The following is a 19650-nucleotide window of genomic DNA, read 5'->3' as shown; positions in this document are numbered from 1 at the left end:
GGGCGCTAACTTTTCGAAGTTACATCCCGCCTTCTTACGGCTTCTCAAACATAACGTAATTACCTACGTACGTAACACATGCACGCGCATTAGCTTTGGGTGTTAGCTAATAATACTGATTCGGATAGTTAACGTTAGCTATCATGAAATGTATAGTCAAATGTATACAACAGCATGAATGCAAATTGTCCGTCGCTTCTGTCAGACTGCTTTTGTATGTGACTGCCGTAAACACCATACATTTTATTAGGGCCGGTGATTTATTTTTTTTTTTTACCCACACAGACTTCGTAAATGTGAAAAATATAGACAGTTTTAACACCAATATGTTCTGTTAAACCACTAACGGTAACATAAGCGAGCTAATGGTGTCGTTATATTGTTTGCTTTGAAAAATTGAACTGTGAGCATGTTGCAAACAGCCCCTTTAAATGACAGAAGTAGCTTAAGTAATATTAATAATAATACAGAAACAATAAGTTGAAGCCATGTTTACCATTGACAGATGTATCATGAGATCAGAGCGCGTGAGTGTGTGTCTTTAAAAGGCTGCACCTGTTTGTGACGTCTGTGAGGGAGAGAAGCATTAACTGTGCTAGAACAGGCAGGGCAGTCCGCGCCTCCTCTAGAGTAATTGGAACTAGGAAATGTTCCCGCCAGCAGGTCCAGTTGAATACATGTTGTTATCCAGCCATCCAGCCATCCATCCATCTTCAACCGCTTATCCGGAATCGGGTCGCGGGGACAACAGCTCCAGCAGAGACCCCCAGACTTCCCTCTCCAGAGCAACATTAGTGACTTCCTCCTGGGGAATCCGGAAGCGTTCCCAGGCCAGAGAGGAGATATAATCCCCCCCATCTGGCCCTTGGCCTGCCGCGGGGCCTCCTCCCAGTGGGACGTGCAACAAGGACCTCCCTAGGGAGACGCTCGTGAGGCATCCGCACGAGATGCCGGAACCACCTAAGCTGGCTCCTTTCCAAGCGAAGGAGCAGCGGCTCTACTCCGAGTCTCTCTCGGGTGACTGAACTTCTCACCCTATCTCTAAGGGAGATGCCAGCCACCCTTCTGAGAAAACTCATTTCGGCCGCTTGTATCCGCGATCTTATTCTTTCGGTCATGACCCACACTTCATGACCATAGGTGAGAGTAGGGATGTAGATAGCTCAGTAGACCGAGAGCTTTGCCTTCTGGCTCAGCTCTCATTTCGTCACAACAGTGCGGCAGAGAGACTGCAATACTGCCCCAGCTGCTCCGATTCTCCGGCTGATTTCCTTCTCCATCGTTCCCTCACTCGTGAACAAGACCCCAAGATACTTAAACTCCTCCACCTGGGACAGAGTCTCGTCCCCTACCCGGACTGTACAAACCATCGGTTTCCTGCTGAAAACCATGGCCTCAGATTTGGAGATGCTGATCCTCATTCCAGCCGCCGAACACTCAGCTGCGAACCGATCCAGTGAGAGCTGAAGGTCACGAACCGAAGGTGCCATCAGGACCACATCATCTGCAAACAGCAGTGACGCAACCCTTAGCCCCCCGAGACATATACCCTCTCCGCCATGGCCACGACTCCGCCTAGAAATCCTGTCCATGAAAATCACAAACAGGATAGGTGACAGAGCGCAGCCCTGGCGGAGACCAACCCCCACTGGAAACGGATCCGACTTACATCCAAGCACCCGGACACAACTCTCGCTTTGGTTGTACAGAGATTGGATGGCCCTCAGCAGGGTTCCCCTCACTCCGTACTCCCTCAGCACCTCCCACAGGTCATACGCCTTCTCCAAATCCACAAAGCACATGTAGACTGGATAGGCATACTCCCAGGCCTTCTCTAGGATTCCCGCAAGAGTAAAGAGTTGGTCAGTTGTTCCACGACCAGGACGGAATCCACACTGCTCCTTTTGAATCTGAGGTTCGACTATCGGCCGGACCCTCCTTTCCAGTACCTTTTTGAAAAGGGGAACCACCACCCCAGTCTGCCACTCCCGCGGCACTGTCCCAGACTTCCACGCAATGTTGAAAAGGCGTATCAACCAAGACAGCCCATCAACACCCAGAGCCTTCAGCATTTCTGGACGGATCTCGTCAACCCCCGGAGCTTTGCCACTGTGGAGTTGTCTAACTACCTCAGTGACTTCACTCCGAGAGATCGACGTCGATCCCCCATCATCCTCAGGCCCTGCTCCTATCAGGGAGGGTGTGTCTGATGTATTTGGGTTCAGGAGTTCCTCAAAGTGCTCTTTCCAACGCCCTACGACTTCCTCACTTGAAGTCAGCAAAGTCCCATCCTTGCCGTACACAGCTTGGATGGTTCCCTGCTTCCCCCTCTTGAGGTGCCGTATGGTCTTCCAGAACAGCTTTGGTGCCGCCGGATAGTCCTTCTCCATGGATTCCCCGAACCGCTCCCACACCCTCTGCTTAGCCTCGTCCACAGCCACGGCCGCTGCCCTTCGGGCCCGTCGGTACCTTGCAACTGCCTCCGGAGTCCCCCGGGATAACATACCCCGGTAGGACTCCTTCTTCAGTCGGACGGCTTCCCTGACCACCACTGTCCACCAGGGTGTTCGAGGGTTACCGCCCCTTGAGGCACCTAAGACCTTCTGGCCACAGCTCGCAGCTGCAGCTTTAGCAATAGAGGCTTTGAACACTGCCCATTCCTGTTCAATGTCCCCAACCTCCAAAGGGATGGCAGAGAAGTCCCGCCGGAGGTGGGAGTTGAAGTCCTTCCGGACAGAGGACTCCTCCAAACGTTCCCAGTTCACCCGCACTACACGCTTGGGTTTGCCAGGTCTGTCCAGAGGTTTCCCCCGCCATCTAACCCAACTCTCCACCAGATGGTGATCAGTTGACAGCTCCGCCCCTCTCTTCACCCGAGTGTCCAAAACATACGGCCTCAGATCAGCTGATACGATTACAAAATCGATCATTGATCTTTGGCCTAGGGTGCTCTGGTACCAGGTACACCTATGAGCATCCTTATGCTTGAACATGGAGTTTGTTATCGCAAGTCTGTGACTAGCACAGAAGTCCAATAACAATCCACCACTCAGGTTCAGATCAGGGAGGCCGTTCCTCCCAATAACGCCAGTCCAAGTATCACTGTCATTGCCCACGTGCGCGTTGAAGTCCCCCAGCAAGACTATGGAATCCCCTGCCGGTGCCCCATACAGGACCCCATGCAAGGTATCCAAGAAGGCCGAATACTCTGAACTCTTGTTTGGTGCGTACGCACAAACAACAGTCAGAGTTTCCCCCCCCCCCCCCCCCCCCCCAACCCTAGGGCGAAGGGAGGCGACCCTCTTGTCCACCGGGGTGAACTCCAACATACAGGCACTCAGCCGGGGACTCGTGAGTATCCCCACACCCGCCTGTGCCCTCACACCCTGAGCAACTCCAGAAGTGAACAAGGTCCATCCCTTGTCCAGGAGTGTGGTTTCAGAGCCCTTGCTATGCGTAGAGGTAAGCCCCACCAGATCCAACCGGTAGCGCTCAACCTCTCGCACCAGCTCAGGCTCCTTCCCCACCAGCGTAGAGATGTTCCACGTCCCGAAAGTCAGCCTCTGCTGCCCCGAATTGGTCCGTCCGGAGCCTCCACTTTCACTGCCATCCACTTGGCAGCGCACCCGACCCCACTGGTTCCGACCGCGGGTGGTGGGCCCACGTGGCGGAGAAGATGGTGTGTCCACGTAGCTTCTTCGGGCTGTGCCCGGCCGGGCTCCATGGCTAGCCCGGCCACCAGGCGCTCGCTGACGAGCCCTACCTCCGGGCCTAGCTCCGGAGGAGGGCCCCGGGCTTCCTCCGGGCCGGGTAACGCATCCTCTTTTAGTTTGGTTCATGGGGGTATCGTAACCCTGATGGGGGGGGCATTCGGGTGCTACACCTTGCCCAAGGGTGACCCTGTTGTTAGTGCTAGTTAATAAAGCCATAGAACAGAGGTTCTCAAACTTATTTCACCAAGTACCACCTCAGAAAACACTTGGCTCTCTAATTACTACCATATTGAACAACATTTAAATATAGGAGCATAGTAGGCCAAACTATTCATTAAAAACGAGGCATATGTTTTATTTAACAAGTACATTAAATATCTTGGCCACTGTAACATTACACAAAGTTTGAACAGTTACAATGTGTTTGATTTAAGTGATTCTTTAGCTTACTACTAGTGGTACCACAGTTTGGGAATCTCTGCCATAGAACGTCATACGGTGGCTGCATCTCATTATACGCAAACGGGATGTTGTAGGGTTACATTGTTGTCACTTTAATGAATTTATTATGCCCCCGTAGTAGTATCTGTACTACTGTGTAGGCATAGCTACCAATTCGTCTTTCAGACCCCGATTAAAATTCCAACATTCACGCATACCTTGACCGCACCATCGACGTAGCACGCAATCGGTATCACTATGAATCTGAGGTGGACACAACCCCCTGTCCCCATTGCCATTTGCACCCATGATGCGAACTGTGTCAGGTCAACCGAATGGTTCAGATTATTTTTCATTAATTGTCTCATCACTAATTGTGATACATACAAAGTTTGCACTTTCTGCATTTTATGCATGTTTTTATTAATTAGGTTTGCTCTCAAGTTTTTTTTTATCAATTTAAAACCAAGACCTGCAGATTCATGTGCTACAGAAAGGAGTTAAAGCGGTTTGTGATTTTTTTAATATGTCGGCTATGATGTCACACTATTTACGGTGCTTATGCCACCACATGCCAAAACACACCAAGCCAAACATGTTCCGCCTTGTGTGAACAGGGTTATAGTGAATCATATATTCTTAGTGACACCACTTGTTATTTTTGATGGGTAAAAACAACCAAGCAAAGGTGGCTTTTATTTGTTTAAGGTGACGACCTATTTAAGTACACAGAACTATTATCCTTTTTTGCCCATGCACAAATCATTCATAAAATCCATTCATCACAAATAACACAAACAAATGTTTCCATATGGTAAACACAAATGATTGCTGGGTCGTCAGCCTACATACACAAATAGCTGGGGAACACTGTAGGGGTGTGGGGTCAACTTACTGGATTTAACCACAGCTTGAGTCTGTGCCGACGTCCCAGAGGCAATGTTGGTCAGAGCCCAAGCTGCCTCGAACTGAAGAGAGGGGCTGCGGGAGACATCAACACAGACAGTTAGGAGACATTGGCGGAGGGCAGTTGGTGGTGGACAAAAGCAGACTGAGGGCCAAACGAGTAAAGTGATATGCAAACAAGAAACGCTGCATCGTCAAAACTAACAGCAAAGCCTAAATATAAACAGGTGTGCCATGTTAACATGACACAAGTTCGGTTTTGGCGACCACAGTCAAATCCTTTTTTACTCCTCCCTCCTTTAAATTCTTCAACACAAGGTCCTGGGAATTGTGGACCTCCCGAAAGGCAGGAATGCCGTTATATTTGGCTTGGACCAGTCAACTGACTGCTGCGTTTCCTACGCACTCACTACAAGCTCATGTTTTAAACGTTTTTCTTTTTTGGATGAGGCAGACTCACTTGTCATCTCTTTCCAGGCAATTGACTAAAATGGGCAGGATGCCAGACTTTATCAAGTCGTCAATAGGAGGGTTTCTGTCACTGGAGAGCAGTTTTCTGACAAAGGGGAAACAGGGATCAAAGTCTTGTTCAAATCAGCTGGTGTGTGAACATGCATGTACGTGTGTGTGTGTGTGTGTGTGTGTGTGTGTGTGTGTGTGTGTGTGTGTGTGTGTGTGTGTGTGTGTGTGTCTCTCTCTCTCACCTGGCTGCCTGCACTGCACTGAGTTGGATGACCGCATTGTCGCTGGTTGCGTTCTGAAAGCAATGAGAAGAGTGCAATCATTAGCAAACAGTAGAGCTGTCTTGTGAGGACATTTTTGACTAAAATCGGAAGAATCTTACTTGTAAGATGGCATCAAGAGTAACGTTTTGCTGCACAAAGAAAAACACAAGTTGAAATATTAAGAGTAACAAAGGCTAATCCACTGATTATTTGGGATGGGCACCAAAACTGGCTTGCAAAATAGCACTGATGCCAATGTGAACGGTAGTACCCACAACGGAAAAAAAAGCTAATTTCGCTTAATTTCGATGCTAAATGAATGCAGTCTGAGTCACCTGCAACAAATGCTTGGCAGTGATATTGTACAAGTAATGTATTGTGAGTAATGTAGCATCCTGACAGCAGGACAGAGTCTGGCGCTCTTTTTAAACTTTTTACCAACTGTAATCACAACATGCCAAATGCAGGCCTCACAACACAGCTAGCCCTGCAGTGATAGGCTAGCTAGTAGCCACAATAACAATAAAAGACTTCATTATGCACCATTGACAGTTACAGCGAGCAAGCCAGGTTATTTATTTACTTAAAGTTATCATTTGATTTATATAATTGAAATATTTCAATTACTAGTCTGTTCGACTTGAATGTCCCAAAATTGCATCAGAATCCAATTTTTTTTAAAAATATATTTAAATTAGCAGGGTTCCCAGTTTCATAACACCGCTAGCCCTGCAGTGTTAGACTAGCAAGTAGCCACAACAATAGCAGCAGAGCACTTCATTATGCAACAGTTACAATGAGCAAGGTTGCATTCACGAACCCTCGTAATTATCAGCATCAATATTATCTATGCTGCATGTTATCTATGCTGCAATAATTATGACAATTTGTTGTTGTGGATATTATTTTCATTATATATATTTTTTGAATGTGTTACTTCAATCAATCAATCAATGTATACTTAGTTATTTAATGTATATGATCCAAGTATTTCAATTACTATTGTGTTCAAATTCAAATAGCACAAAATTACATCAGAATACAACGTTTTTTTGGTTTCTTTTTTAAACTAGCATGTTTTCCGTTTTTAAGTACCAGTTAGGGCACCGGCACGGTTTTTCAAATATCGATTTGTTACCAGCATCGGTTAAAATGTACACAATACCCATCCCTACTGGTTACTTCATATAAAGTAGCTCACAAATTTGAGTACACCTCTAACATTGTGCAAGCATTTTTGACAGTGTGTCTTCTCAAAAGATAATACCTGTAGAAAGTAATCCTGGATATTTTTAGTGGTCAGTGTAAAACTTGTATAAGAGTATGGACTTAATATTCACTGAAAATGGGTCAACACACAGCCCTTTCTAAATAGCTGGCACAAGTGAGGATGAAGATAATGTCTTGCCTTAAGTCAAGTATGAGTGCTGTCACCACTAAGGAGCTGCGGTTCATTGAGGGGAAAGATACATTTCAGTATGTGCAGTAATGTCTTGCCTAAAGTCAATCATGGTGGTGGTAGCATAAAGTTCTGGGGCTGCATGAGTGCTGTCGCCACTGAGAAGCTGCGGTTCATTGAGGGGAAAGATAAATTCCAACATTTGCTGTACAATTGTGTCGCAGCACATGAATCCGTCTCTTGGGAAACTGGGATGCATGGCAGTTGACGAACATAGTGAGCCCTAACACATTTCCAAGATGACTGCTGAGGAAGGTGACTGTAAAGGTAATGAGAAGATAGACTGTCATAATAATAACGGTTGCTCAAATGCAAGGGACTGTACAATCGCGGAACATTGACATTGTTTTGTGCTACACTGTTGACAAACATAAGCTCTGAGGTAATGTCACGCCTCATCTTCAGACCTCACTTACCCCTTTGAAGTCTGAGTCGACATCAGAGTCCTCCAGACTCTCCTCCTGCGGGACGTTTCTCTTCTTCAGTAGATGTTCGTCTCGTTTGTTCTGACAGCGGGACAGAAAGTCATGAAAGTGGGGTGGTGATGGTGGTGGTGGGGGGCTGTTAATGCATTCATGAATTCTTAAAGCCACAGTGAATCCAGGCCATCCTCAAAATATTAAAATATAAAAAATATTTCATTTCTGGGGTGCAGTTTGTTGAAACCTGCATTTTAATCATAGTGCACACGCACACACACTGTATGATAATGCACATATAAATGTACATACAGACACATTCTTCTAGTAGGAGAAGATTCCCGTGGCCTACATTCTTGTACATCATGCTTGTGCGTCAGTGATGACTAATCAGCCTTACTGCTGTTTGGTCTTGGTGCAATCCAGCTAGAGGGAATGTGCTAGACTCAAGACCACCTCGGCACTCTGCAGCCATGATGACGATTTACCGCCACTGCCTTTTTGCCCGACAACTCCACAAGCCTGTTACTACTGGCAAACCAAATGTTTAATGACCAATAATCCCCCCGTGACTCATTTACCAAAATGTATTGATGCATGTTGTTCTGCATTTGGAACTTCACTTTGGCTGCAGGAAAAACCTGTTCGGCTGTGTAGGATCACATTAGGACAAATACATTGACAGCAATTTGAGTCTTCACTTCGATTTCAATACACAGACGCCGCACAGTGCATTACTCAAGCACTTGTGCGCATTGTGTTTTCAATAAACCCATAATTATTTACAATGGAACCTCAAAGGCAGAGGTGTTAAACTTGTTTTCATTGAGGGCCACATTGCAGTTATGGCTGGTCTCAGAGGGCCGCTTGTTACAGTGAATATACTGTATAAGAATTATACTGCATAATCACCTCACTATGTTATGACAAAATTCCCTAAAATTGTAATTATTAAATTTTTTCACAAACATATTGATGGATAACATAATTGCTTTTAAAGTCATAAGTCAGGGGGACAAACATTTTATTCTAACAAAAAGTGTTTGGAATATATGTCCCCAACCCATTCCAACAAAGGGTGCATACTAAAAAGTCAAAAGTATGGTGACGCTATTTTTATATATTATTTTGTTGAAGAAAATGCAAAAAAGTGTTTCCAGATAAGAGCAGTCGCTCTGCTAATTGTTATGTTTTAGGTTGCAAGTAAAAAATTCAGTTACAAGCATGCCAGCCATTTGTTGGCTCAGCAAATGTCGCAATGAGCCGCCCAAAACATCTGGTCTTAATCACTAGCACTAGCTTATAGCTAGAGATTGACATTACTTTGTTTTCCAACCGTGGGAAAGAAGATGTGAACGACTGTGCTGAGAAGCAGAAGTGGATGATATTCAGTAAAGAAATCATCAAAAACATGACTGAGCTGTTGCAACTTAACGAAGCAATTCCAATGTATAACTGCCAGTCTGCACCGTACTGAAGCAGAATGAGTCTAACGCCAGCCAAGAATGTTAAAATTATATCTAAACGGCTGAAATGTATCCATGAAAATATGGAAACGTTGCAGATGGTGTGTTTGATAGACAAGCAACTTGAAGAAGCTACCGTAGAAGTCCACTTTCCAAGGTAAATGTTAGGGTTGGGTATCGAGTATCGATTGGAACCGGGACTAACTTTCCGATTCTCCCGGAATCGTTCAAAAGTTTAAATTTCGATTCCTATTTTCGATATACAGTCCGCCGACCGGAAAAAAATATGTCCGCCGAGCCGGAAGAAGAAGCCGCTGAACACCAACGAAGAAGCGCCCACCGCCGGAAGTGTTAGCATAGCCGAGCGAGTCAGTCAAGCTCAAGCATTGATAGTGGGCATCGGCGGTCGAAAGTGTGGCTTTACTTTACAAAAAAAAATGAAATAACCGCGAAATAACAGAGCTCCATGTCCATCAAGAAACGAGTGGAGAGAGAGCTGCAGATGTACCAGGGCGTTCCACCGATACTTATGTCTGACAACCCTGCTGCATGGTGGTGGTCCGGTGGAACCAACAAAAGACTTATCCTTTGCTGTCATATCTCGCTTTCTCCTATTTATGCGTTCAAGCTTCTTCCACACCCAGCGAACGTGTATTTTCCACAGCAGGAGACACTATCTGTCCAGAACGCTCACGCATCCTGCCTGAGAAGGCGGATATGGTCGTTTTCCTAAACAAGAACTGTCTCTGATTTTATACTGTACCTGCTGCTAATCTGGACTGGGTTTTGCAAGTTGTTTCTTATTGTTTATTTGCTTTTCTGCACCAGGTTAGCCCATCAGTGGGAGCACGGTAACATTTTTAAGTACCTGCAGCATCACACACTTGTGTGTGTAAATGTGTTTTCATGAGGTTTCCTGTAGCATCATACACTTATGTGTAAAGGTGTTTTCATGAGGTTTCCTGCAGCATCATACACTTATGTGTAAATGTGTTTTCGTGAGGTTTTCAAAAATAAAGCTCTCTTGAGGAAAGTGTACCCCTGGGAAAATGTATTCATAATTTATAATATTTATATTCAAGTTCATAGATTTGATATTTATATACTAGTTGAAAACAGCCCTGTGAGGAATTTATAGTAAAGTTCATAAAAAGTTAATAGAATTAAAATTGATGGAGAATGTCAGACTATTTCATTCAGAAAGACTGTAGGTTAGCTAGCTCATTTAAAATATCCTAAACTTTTTTTTGCCCCGGCCTCTTAAAAGAATCGGAATCGAGAATCGCCAGGAATCGGAATCGAAACAAAGAATCGGAATCGTTCGAATTCAAACGATACCCAACCCTAGTAAACATACATTATTATTACATTTCATAAAACGAAGTGGATGTTAGTAAAACGTTTTTCTCTATTGTTGTTACAGGGTTTCCTCTACATTGCAAAAATAACTGTGGCGCTGTGAGCGTGGTTAGGGTTGTGGTGGAGGCGCGGTCACGATGACATCATTGTATAGTTTAAATAATTTTCTATAACGTTAAGATGTTCTTTAAAAAGTCTCAAAAAATGTATACATACATTCAAAATCAAATCTATATTATTATTATTTAGTATTGAAATATTTTTGATATATTATATCGTTTTGCTCTATTTACAATTGTTGCCACTTATTGTACAATGTACTTGTTGAGAATTTATCATGTGTCTAAAGACTTTGTGATGTTTTTTAATAAAAACGACTAGCAACATATCTAGAATCTTTTTCTAGTGTTTGTATAGACTGTTTAGTGTTTAGAGACTTTACTTATATCCCTCCATTTCCCCGATGAAAAGCGAGCTGCAGCGACCATGACATCACACTTGCTCCAAGCAGCTGTTCCTGTTGGAATGTTTTTCCTTAAAAGCCACCACTGTCCTCTTAATAGAAAAGAAGCAACACACCGTTGGAGTATTTATTGACTTATGTAAAGCTTTTGACACAATCGATCATTCCTTACTTCTGCAAAAATTGGAAAACTATGGCATAAGAGGTGTTTCACAACAGTGGTTAAATAGTTATTTAAGCAATAGATCTCAATATGTGGAAATTAAAAAGACTAAATCACAGCCAAGAAGAGTAACTTGTGGGGTGCCACAAGGCTCGGTACTGGGACCTAAGTTATTTATACTATATTTAAATGATATTTGTTCAGTGTCTAATAAATTGAAATTTATTATGTTTGCAGATGATACAAATGTATATTGTTCAGGAGAAGACTTGAAGGAAGTGTTGAGGATAATAGAGGTTGAGTTGATTCAGCTAAAAAAATGGTTTGATATTAATAAGTTATCATTAAATGATAAGAAAACTAAGTTTATGGTGTTTAGTGGTGCAAGGACAAACTGTGAAGCAAAATTAAAATTAAATCAAGTGGAAATTGATAGAGTATATGAAACTAAATTCTTGGGAATAATAATTGATCATAAATTATGTTGGAAATCGCATATTGAATATATAAAGGGAAAAATATCCAAATCCATTGCTATTCTTTATAAAGTAAAACACATGCTGAATAAGAAATGTTTGCATATGTTATATTATTCTTTTATTTTTCCATATTTAACATATTGTGTTGAAGTTTGGGGAAATGTTTATAAAACAAACGTAGACCCAATAATTAAACTTCAAAAAAGGGTCATTAGAATAATACACAAAGTGTGCTACTATGAACATACCAATCCATTATTTATAAGTTCTAATGTGTTAAAATTTTCAGATATTGTGTTTTTAAAAACAATGGAAATTATGTTTAGAGTAAAGAACAACAGCCTTCCAGCTTGTATTCTTAGGTTATTTCGATTAAGAGGAGAAAACTATAATTTACGGGGGATATTGGTTTTTGAAATATGTAAAGCAAGAACGAATACAAAATACAAATGTATTTCAGTTTTAGGAGTTAAGTGGTGGAACAAGCTCAGTGATGAGCTGAAGACATGTACTTCTTTGTTAAGGTTTAAGAAAACATTGAAAGGTGAAATAATTGAAAATTATAAAATATAGCAACGATTACTTTCATCCCATTGATTTTTTTTTTTCTTTTTAATGTTGATGTTCCAGGTAATCTTATTTTCAGTGGAGGTATAGGATAGGCAAAAATAAGCTTTGGCTTCAGCCTATTTCTTTTTCGGTCATGCTTTTTCTTTTCTTTTCTTTTTGTGTGTAAATGTGTATGATTGTTATATATGTATAATTTGTACTGTACTGTCACACAAAATGGTTATTGGTTGAGGGTTGATTTTATGGCCGAAATAAACGTATTTCATTCATCCAATATTTGCAGAATCTGTAGATCGCTATCCGCAGATATAGCTGGGATACATTAAAGTTACTTCCACATCGCAGACATGCTGACTATGCTCCAGACAAACGTGTGCGTCTTGTGCGCTCTTTTGGTCACCAAAGTTTTTTTCGGGGGGCTAATTTTTGGTGCATCACTTGTCAATAGTGCGCAATTAATAGGCTCTATATCCATTTATACTCTAAAGACCTGGTGTGGTAATTTTACGCTTGTGTGGTTTTTGATTTGATGTTAATTTCTCCCATGATCCCAAACACACTGTACCTGAAAGCGGATTGGCGGAGAATGAGGAAGTGTCTGTGCACGGAAGGTAAAATCTGTTGGAATTGGGCCAGTTATCATAAAATTGGCAAAAAATTTTTTAAATTGTGTCGGACTTTGTGTGACTTATTCTCGAGGAGACTATACATTATACTACTTTAATTTGTTTTATTTCTTTCAAAAAAAACTTACTTTCAAGCTGTGGAGGCAATAATTTTGCTGTAGCAGTGCATCATGTTTAGCTACATTAAGGGGAAACCCTATGTTATACATTATTTCTTATTCAAAAGTAGTTTTTTTTAAAAGGCACGTTACATGTTAAAATTGTGCTGGTTTGGGGAAGCCAAGGACCAATTCATTTGAGATACGTGTGTTTCAAGTTAAGAGCTACACCACAAAATCAGTTAAGCACGCAATTTGAGGTACTACTGTACATTCTTTCTACGGACATCTTGAAAAAAATATGCTGCATTAATCTTTCAAGGCAGGTGTGTCCAAACTATATACTGATATGCAAAAAAAAAAAGTCAAAGCGTGCAGGGCCATTTTGATTAAAACAAATATGGTGGTGAAATAATGTATTATTTTTTAACATTGTGCAAAGTTTGTATATTGCAGCAATTAGATTTAGAAAGTGAAACTAAATGAAAAAAGGCTCATAATGGAAATCAAGATATTTCAAGTCTTCTTTTGGTATAACTTTGATGATTATGGCTTACAGTTTATGAAAACCTTGAATTGAAAATTTGGAGTTATCAAAAAACTGTAAGCGATGACCATCAAAATGATGAGATATAAAGGCATGACATATATCACTTTGTATGCAATGAGTTTATACAACATATTAGTTTGACATTTGAAGTTGAATTGCTGACATGAATGGACTTTTGCAAGATATTTAAATGGTTTGAGTTTCACCTTGTACATAGAAAACTTTGTGTTAGTTGTATAGCATTTTGGACTTTTCTCATTTCATAAAAGTGTTTTGCGCTTCTTTTTAACATTTTTACTGTTATTTTGTTTTTATTTTAATTCCACACAATGCTGCGGGCCAACAGAACTCGAGCTACGGGCTTAAATGGCCCCCGGTCCCCACTTTAGACACCCCTGCTTTGATGTGTTCTTACCTTTCTCAACTCCACCGTCACTTCATTTCGATGTCTTCGCATAGTCTGTAATTAAACACAAACAAACTATTAGTGGTTTATGGTCTGAAGTACACACACCTTGCAGACCGACTTTACTATCAGTTGAAACAACAGGACTCTTGACACATGATTAATTTGATATTAATGCTGTAATTGCAACAAAACGTTATGTCCCGGATTACAGTAATGGAGGAAACTGTTTCTTATCCATGAACAAACATTTTGGTGTTCTACATTTACATAATCTTCAACGGTTTCCTGAAAAAAAAGCTTTTTATGGAACGTAAACGGGGCGAGGAAGTTGGAGCAATTGCTGCATTTGTGCATCTGTTGGCGTATCCAGTTTGAGATGGTCCGAGATCTTGTGACTGTTTAAACGGGGTCATGTTGCCTTCCCAAATAGCCTCTTGCGTAAACGTGGTCACAGTCATTACTCGGGAGGGAGGCTGTGGTGGAGGTGCTTCCCGACCGCTGCCGCAGAGCAACAACAATTAACAATTTTAGTTGATTAATTGATGAGGACCTATGCAAATATTACACCTTGAAATTAAAGCACGTTTCAAATTGTCACGCATACTGTATTGTTATAATTCCTTTTATTCCAAAACTTTATAGAAAATCTAAATTTTTACAATCCAGTACCACAATGTAACCCAGTAGGCATTGTTCAACTGTCCAACTGTTAAAGGTGGCGTATAATACAGCAGCAACAGGGTCAGCTAATCTAAATGTGTGGGTTTCTTTTGGTCTTTTCTAGCCGTGTTACCACGACAAACCAGCTCAGCGTGCTACAGGTGTAGCTTGTGGCGTCAGCTTGCTGCAAATGTGTGGATGGTCAGCGAAAAGCGCCCTTGTGTTCACATTAAAAGCTCAAAGTGGGAGGCAGTAGAGGCGGCAAACACTACTTGGCCTCTAGTTCTGATGGCGATAAAAGGCAATTAAGCCTATCAACATATTTGAGAGGCTCAGGACGTGACCTAAAACAGCAACAGGAATCGGGCCGTGCACAACATCACATTCAGTTGTTAAGTTGTTCACAGTAATTGTGTCAGTGGAGCTCAGTTGCTATGGAATCTGTGCGAGCGATTAACTCCCTTGATGCTGTGACTTTGTGTCAGGATGCCAAGCAGCTGTGTTTGCATGGAGTTCACATAAAGACTTTGGACTGAGTGTCTCCAAATAGAACACCTTTGGACGCCTGTTCCTAACTTTGGGAAAATCTGTTCAAAATACTTAGGTATTTTAAAATCCTTGTCGAATTTGAACTAGGGATGATCGATATGGCCTAAAATCTGTATCGTGATCAGTGATACCGTTAAAGCGCAAGGAGTAATCTAATTCGGGATGCAACGACAAACTGTCTAACAAAAGCATTTGACACAATTAATCACAATATTTTAATGAAAAAACTCTTGCGATCACAGTATATAACCATATATTATTTGGTAAATGAATGATAATAGAACCATTTCAAAACAGGTTACAAAGGCTCATAATTTGTCTGCTGACATATGCAAAAACATATTGCGTCATTTCCAAATGTATTATTTTCTCAAAACTGTTATTAATCGACTTGCAAATTTACAGTAAATAGTTGGTTACTTTCTGTCGTTGTTACTTTCTGTTGTAATATGTTTAGATATTCCTCGTCCTCCAGTCATACTTGTAAGAAACAGTCTGTTTGCCGCCATGGAGGTGAGGATTTCTGACTTAAAAGTAGCTTTGCCCTGTGAAGGGACATTAGCTGCTAAATTCTAATTATTATGAAGTGGGTTATCTTTAGAATATATATAAATTGGACTTTGTATAACATTATTTTAAAAAATTTAAACAGATTAATAACATAGTTTTGCTTTATTTTTTAATTGTTGCTGCTTATTTTACAATGTACTTTGCTGAGAATTTTTTCTCTCAAAATATATCTCTAATCCTTATAGTAACTCTTTATTTAAAACGAATGGCAACAAATCTAGCATCTATTGCTGGTGTTATTGTAGACTGCACTCCTGTTTAGAGACTCTTCACTTCTGTCGCCCCATGTCCGCGACGAAAAGTGAGCTGCAGAGAGCCTGACGTCACTCTTGCTTCACGCTGCTGGGAGCCATCCTTCCCTTAAAAGCCGCCACTGTCATCTTAAATTTTGAAGACCGCTGTTGACGGTATATTAAAGTATGTCCACATTGCAGACATGCTGCCTCTGCTCCAGACAACATTATGTGTATTCAGCGCACTTCCGACTTCCAGCAACAATTGTGTGTTCCTACATCCGGAAATAAACGTGATTGTGTTGTAATCAGGGCAGACTATTTTTTTGGACAAATAAGGATTCACAACCTTATTTTTTTTAAGCTGAATATACAGAGGATGAACTGCTGGTTAAAAAAATGGGCACAAATGGAGGGTGAAACGTTGAAGCAGCATTCTTTGGTATTACAACTACATACGCTGTCGAGCTAGCTGTGTACAAACAAAACACAAAATGTGAGCTAACACTTTATAGATACTGTAATATGTTTTTCATTCACTACAGATTGGTGTCCTATCGCATTGTGTTGTGCATTACAAACTCAAAAGCGATTCAGCTGCTGACGCAAAAGCTAGCTTACCTTTTGCCGTAGTATGCTGTCGCTAGATGATGTATTACTACGCTAGATAAACAGTTCCTCAGTGTTTGCTCCTACCAAAACAATGTTGCTACAGCTTGGTTATTATACAGATTATGGAATGTAAATTAAATATAATGTTGGTGGTTTTTGGATGCATTTTTAAAGGGATTTAGGGGCAAAAAGGATTGCTCCCATTTCCAGCCACAATGAATGAGCCGATTTTTACAAATTAAAATGCAAAAAAAAAAAAGAAAACGTTTGTCTTCTTGTCTCTCATAATGATTATGAACGATAAACAAAATTCCCCAAAAAAGTGTAGTTCCCCTTTAAAGCACTTATTAATACGTTTACAAAATGATTATGTTTTGATCGAAAATACTGGTCAAAATTGTCTTGCACCAATAAATGTGAGGATGTTTGCATTTAGTTAAACATTTTATTTAATTTAATTTACACAAAAAGCACACACTCTATGGTGGTACAATAAGTGTAAAAGGTCAAAAATGTAATTAAAAACAATTACAAACGGAGAAACTTAATTGTTTTGTTTCTTATATAGCTATTGTTATTTACATTTGTTATTACTATTATTTTACTTATTGTGGTTTATTTGTTACTCATTGATATCCAGGTTTTTTTTAAACTATATTTAAAGTTCAGTTTTGGTGGTACAATAAATACTCATGTTTTCAAATTAATGAATAACCGTGTTATTAATCGTGGTTACAATATTAATAAAAAATAATTGTGATTATTCTTTTTGCCATAATCATCCAGCCTTACCCGAATGTGTCATCAAAACTGACCATTTTCATGTTGTACAACACATGTTGTAACAAGAAATTAAAATATGTCAAATATATGATGTATCATATTGTAACTGTATACATGTTCAAAATAAACCATAATCATTATTGTGTCTAAGCTACAGCTCTTCAATGCATGCTCGCGCAAAATGGTAGCTAAATAAAAGTAACGGATATTTGCAATTAAACGACCCAGCTGTGGTCTGAGTCATGCGTTTAAGCAAACACAATCATGCAGACACAGAGGCTGCTAAAGGAGACGCTGGCAGCGGCGGCAGCAGCAGGAGCAGCTCAGTCAAGACATCCAGGATGCTTGAAATAGCATCAAGAATGCAATTGGCAAAGTCCATCTGTCAAAGCGGCCATGTGCTTGTCACACTGACTCCCAGCTCATTCAAAACAACTACTCGCCGTACATTGAACTGTGCTGGTTGGATTTTGCAAACTGGGTCATTATACGCCATCACATAGCATTGTACCGCATGAGGATTACCTCAGGATTACTAATAGATCAGAAAACTACAGCAGGAGTGAGTGCCACCCTCCAAGCTTTTTTTTTTTGATTACTCAAAAACATGTTTGTGTAAGAATATATTCCCCTCCTCCAGAAATGCCCTCATGTTGGCAAGTTTGATCTTACGATCTTGGGACTCGGCAGAGAGGAGGAAATAACTTTCCCAAGCTAATGATGATAACAGTGAGACCAGAAAGCAAAATTCAACCGCAATTATGAGAGCTATTTCAAATATGGCTTCATCGCTTCAGGCTATTGGCTAATGAATCAGAATCAGAAATACTTTAAATCCCCGAAGGGGAAATTAAGATTTTCAGCACAATCCCATTCAAGAGCAGACAAACATTACAGGGAGACAGAACAGGATCGCTGACGGATCTGCCAACTTCCGGCCCCTTCAGCGATCCTGTTCTGTCTCCCTGTAATGTTTGTAATGTGTCAAATATCTTGTTGTTTTGTTATTTTAGATGTCGGTTCACAGGTACTATGGAACAACTAAAGATGTTGTAACCACCTCTACAATTACTTGATTGCCAAATCTGTTATTTGTATGACATTGTCATCAGTACTGATTTGAACTTTAAGGGTCGGTGTAAAGGTAAAAGAGATACATTACCTGGAATTATTTTTACCTGGTTTAAAAAGTCCCTGGATATGTTGGTTGAAAATGGGCTAGTGGCAGTAACATATGCACTACTGCCTGGTTAACAGGTTATGTAAACATCGTGCACGGGCAAATGTAACTATTGTCGCTTACACCATAATAATACTACTAATAATGATGGATTAGATTTTATATTGCGCTTTTCTATTATTAGATACTTAAAGCGCTCACAGAGAAGTGGGAACCCATCATTCATTCACACCTGGTGGTGGTAAGCTACATTTGTAGCCAAAGCTGCCCTGGGGTAGACTGAAGGAAGGCAAGGGTGAAGTGCCCTGCCCAAGGACACAACGGCAGCGATTTGGATGTCAAGAGGCGGGGAGCGAACCTGCAACCCTCAGGTTTCTGGCACGGCCGCTCTACCCACTACGTCATATCGCCCCATGAGAGTATCCATCCATTTTCTACCGCTTGTCCCTTTCAGGGTTGCGGACGGTGCTGGAGCCTATCTCAGCTGCACACGGGCGGAAGGCGGCGTACACCCTGGACAAGTCACCACCTCATCCCAGGGCCAACACAGATAGACAGACATCATTCTCACTCACATTCACACACTAAGGTCAATTTTAGTGTTGCCAATCAACCTATCCCCAGGTGCATGTCTTTGGAGGTGGGAGGAAGCCGGAGTACCCGGAAGGAACCCACGCAGTCACGGGGAAAACATGCAAACTCCACACAGAAAGATCCCGAGTCCGGGATTGAACTCAGGACCTTCGTATTGTGAGGCACATGCACTAACCCCTCTTCCACCGTGCTGCCAGATAGCAAAATTCAACCGCAGTTATGACAGCAGCCATTTCAAAGATGGCTTCATCGCTTCAGGCTATTGGCTAATGTGTCAAATATCTTGTTGTTTTGTTATTTTAGATGTCGGTTCACAGGTACTATGGAACAACTGAAGATGTTGTAACCATCTCTACAATTACTTGATTGTAGGGCTGCAACAACTAATCGATTAAAATCGATTATAAAAGTAGTTGGCGATTAATTTAGTCATCGATTCGTTGGATCTATGCTATGCGCATGCGCAGAGGCTACTTTTTTATAAACCTTTATTTATAAACTGCAACATTTACAAACAGCTGAGAAACACTAATCAAAATAAGTATGGTGCCAGTATGCTGTTTTTTTTCTCAATAAAATACTGGAAAGGAAAGAAATGTAGTTTGTCTCTTTTATCCGATTAT

General features: G+C 41.3%; 1 protein-coding gene across 1 annotated transcript in view; it reads right to left on the bottom strand.

The window, feature by feature from the left end:
* The window catches only part of LOC133664822 (importin subunit alpha-4), a 38998-nt gene that overhangs the window by 16006 nt on the left and 3342 nt on the right, over nt 1-19650 (bottom strand). Inside the window, exons 2-7 of the mRNA XM_062069755.1 lie at nt 13853-13897; nt 7661-7750; nt 5905-5934; nt 5765-5817; nt 5521-5616; nt 5050-5135 (exon numbers count right to left, since the gene is read on the bottom strand). Of these exons, the coding sequence (XP_061925739.1) occupies nt 5050-5135; nt 5521-5616; nt 5765-5817; nt 5905-5934; nt 7661-7750; nt 13853-13897 (400 nt within the window). The remainder of the gene's footprint in view (nt 1-5049; nt 5136-5520; nt 5617-5764; nt 5818-5904; nt 5935-7660; nt 7751-13852; nt 13898-19650) is intronic.

Source organism: Entelurus aequoreus, linkage group LG14, assembly GCF_033978785.1.
Source record: "Entelurus aequoreus isolate RoL-2023_Sb linkage group LG14, RoL_Eaeq_v1.1, whole genome shotgun sequence".
NCBI lineage: Eukaryota > Metazoa > Chordata > Actinopteri > Syngnathiformes > Syngnathidae > Entelurus > Entelurus aequoreus.
This window is presented reverse-complemented; position numbering and strand designations above follow the sequence as displayed.